Source organism: Buceros rhinoceros, unplaced genomic scaffold (genome assembly GCF_000710305.1).
Source record: "Buceros rhinoceros silvestris isolate BGI_N320 unplaced genomic scaffold, ASM71030v1 scaffold27901, whole genome shotgun sequence".
Classification (NCBI taxonomy): domain Eukaryota; kingdom Metazoa; phylum Chordata; class Aves; order Bucerotiformes; family Bucerotidae; genus Buceros; species Buceros rhinoceros.
The window spans coordinates 3079-4827 of record NW_010396353.1 but is presented as its reverse complement, the minus strand read 5'-3'; the positions used below and the strand labels follow the sequence as shown (position 1 = coordinate 4827).

The 1749-nt window shown below is 42.1% G+C and overlaps 1 protein-coding gene across 1 annotated transcript in view; it reads left to right on the top strand.

Annotated features, from left to right (window-relative positions):
- Positions 1-601: 601 nt before the first annotated feature.
- The window catches only part of KCNJ15 (potassium inwardly-rectifying channel, subfamily J, member 15), a 1648-nt gene continuing 500 nt past the window's right edge, over positions 602-1749 (top strand). Inside the window, exons 1-2 of the mRNA XM_010145892.1 lie at positions 602-669; positions 1028-1746. Coding sequence (XP_010144194.1) covers positions 602-669; positions 1028-1746 — 787 coding nt within the window. The remainder of the gene's footprint in view (positions 670-1027; positions 1747-1749) is intronic.

The following is a 1749-nucleotide window of genomic DNA, read 5'->3' as shown; positions in this document are numbered from 1 at the left end:
CAGCAGGAAGTTTTGTTGTTGGAAACGACTATAACATGCACTGTCCTCGCTCTACGTAATCGCTGTCTGATCCTGCAAGCCAGGTCTTGTTACTTGCCTCATCAACTGGCACAGGCACCGTTCTTCTTCAGTCTGTGGGCTTTGTTCAGTCCTGCGTGTCCGCACACTTACTCTCCATCCGGACTGATGCACAGTAAACAAACTTCAGGAGTCGGGTGGTCCAATGATTGCTGGGTTCGTGCAGGTCAGGGCCCACGGCTAGATCGCTGACTTTGTGAATTGCCTCTTTTTTTTTTTTTTCCTTTAGACAGCTTAAAATCAGAGTGCTGCACAGTGCAAATAGCTTCGAAGTGGGTTTAGGTGCAAATATTCCTTTCCAAAACTTGGCTTTGATGTGTTCAGGTCTGCTTTGTTTCCCTCTAGGTTAGTTGTAGGTTTGTAACAAAGAGCCAGATCTGATTGAGTAAATCACTTGTGGAAGTTAATTGTTCATAGTGAAAGCTGGTCTGGCTCATTTTGCCTCTGCCGCAGGAAGAGACAGAGGTGGTGTGCTGGATCTGCGTTCTAAACCAAGCATTATCTCGACTTTAATTTTGATCAGATGTCTCTCTTCAGGGCATTAAAGAAAACCTGCTCGGTAATCAAAAAGAACCTCTTCTCTAGAGAAACGTAAGAAAAAAAATTTTTAATGCATTTTACAGAAATAAAGTAGTAACATAAAGTTTCAGCTTTGTCAAATTTCTTTTGCAGGCTATCGTAAAAGAAAACTACTCCACATTTGGCAGTCACCAGAATCAAAGAATGATCTTTTTTTTTTTTTTTTTTTTACTGGAGAAAGGAATAGTAAATTATTTGTAATGTCAAATATTGTATGATGGTAACTTTGTATTCCAACTGGCTTTATTCACTGCTGCTGTGTTTAGATTATGTCTGTGCCTTCTCTCCATCAACATTTTCAAATGCTTTTCAGAATCAGTTATGTGCTTTGTTTTCATTAAGTAACAGTCTTCTTTTATTCTCTCCTTAGGACTGAAGCAGTGAGAATGGAAACCACAAAAATTAATATGTCCCACGTCCCGCTGGTTAATGGAGGCATCGACGCTGCCATGCTCAAGGCACACAAACCCCGTGTGATGTCCAAAAGCGGCCACAGCAACGTGCGGATAGACAAAGTTGATGGCATTTACCTACTCTACCTTCAGGATCTGTGGACTACAGTTATAGACATGAAGTGGAGATACAAACTCACCTTATTTGCTGCTACTTTTGTAATGACCTGGTTCCTCTTTGGAGTTATTTACTATGCCATTGCATTTCTTCATGGCGATTTAGAAATAAACCATTTCACCCCAAAGCGTGAGCCGTGCGTGAAGAATGTAGACTCTCTGACTGGGGCATTCCTCTTCTCCCTGGAGTCACAGACAACCATTGGCTATGGATTTCGTTTCATTACAGAGGAGTGTCCTCATGCCATTTTCTTACTTGTGGCCCAACTGGTTATCACCACCTTGATTGAAATCTTCATCACAGGTACCTTTCTGGCCAAAATTGCAAGACCCAAAAAAAGAGCAGAGACAATTAAATTCAGCCATTGTGCTGTTATTACGAAACACAATGGAGAACTTTGCCTGGTGATCAGAGTAGCAAATATGAGGAAGAGCCTTCTGATACAGTGTCAGCTGTCTGGGAAGCTTCTTCAGACATACGAAACCAAAGAAGGGGAGCGGATCCCGCTGAACCACGCCAGTG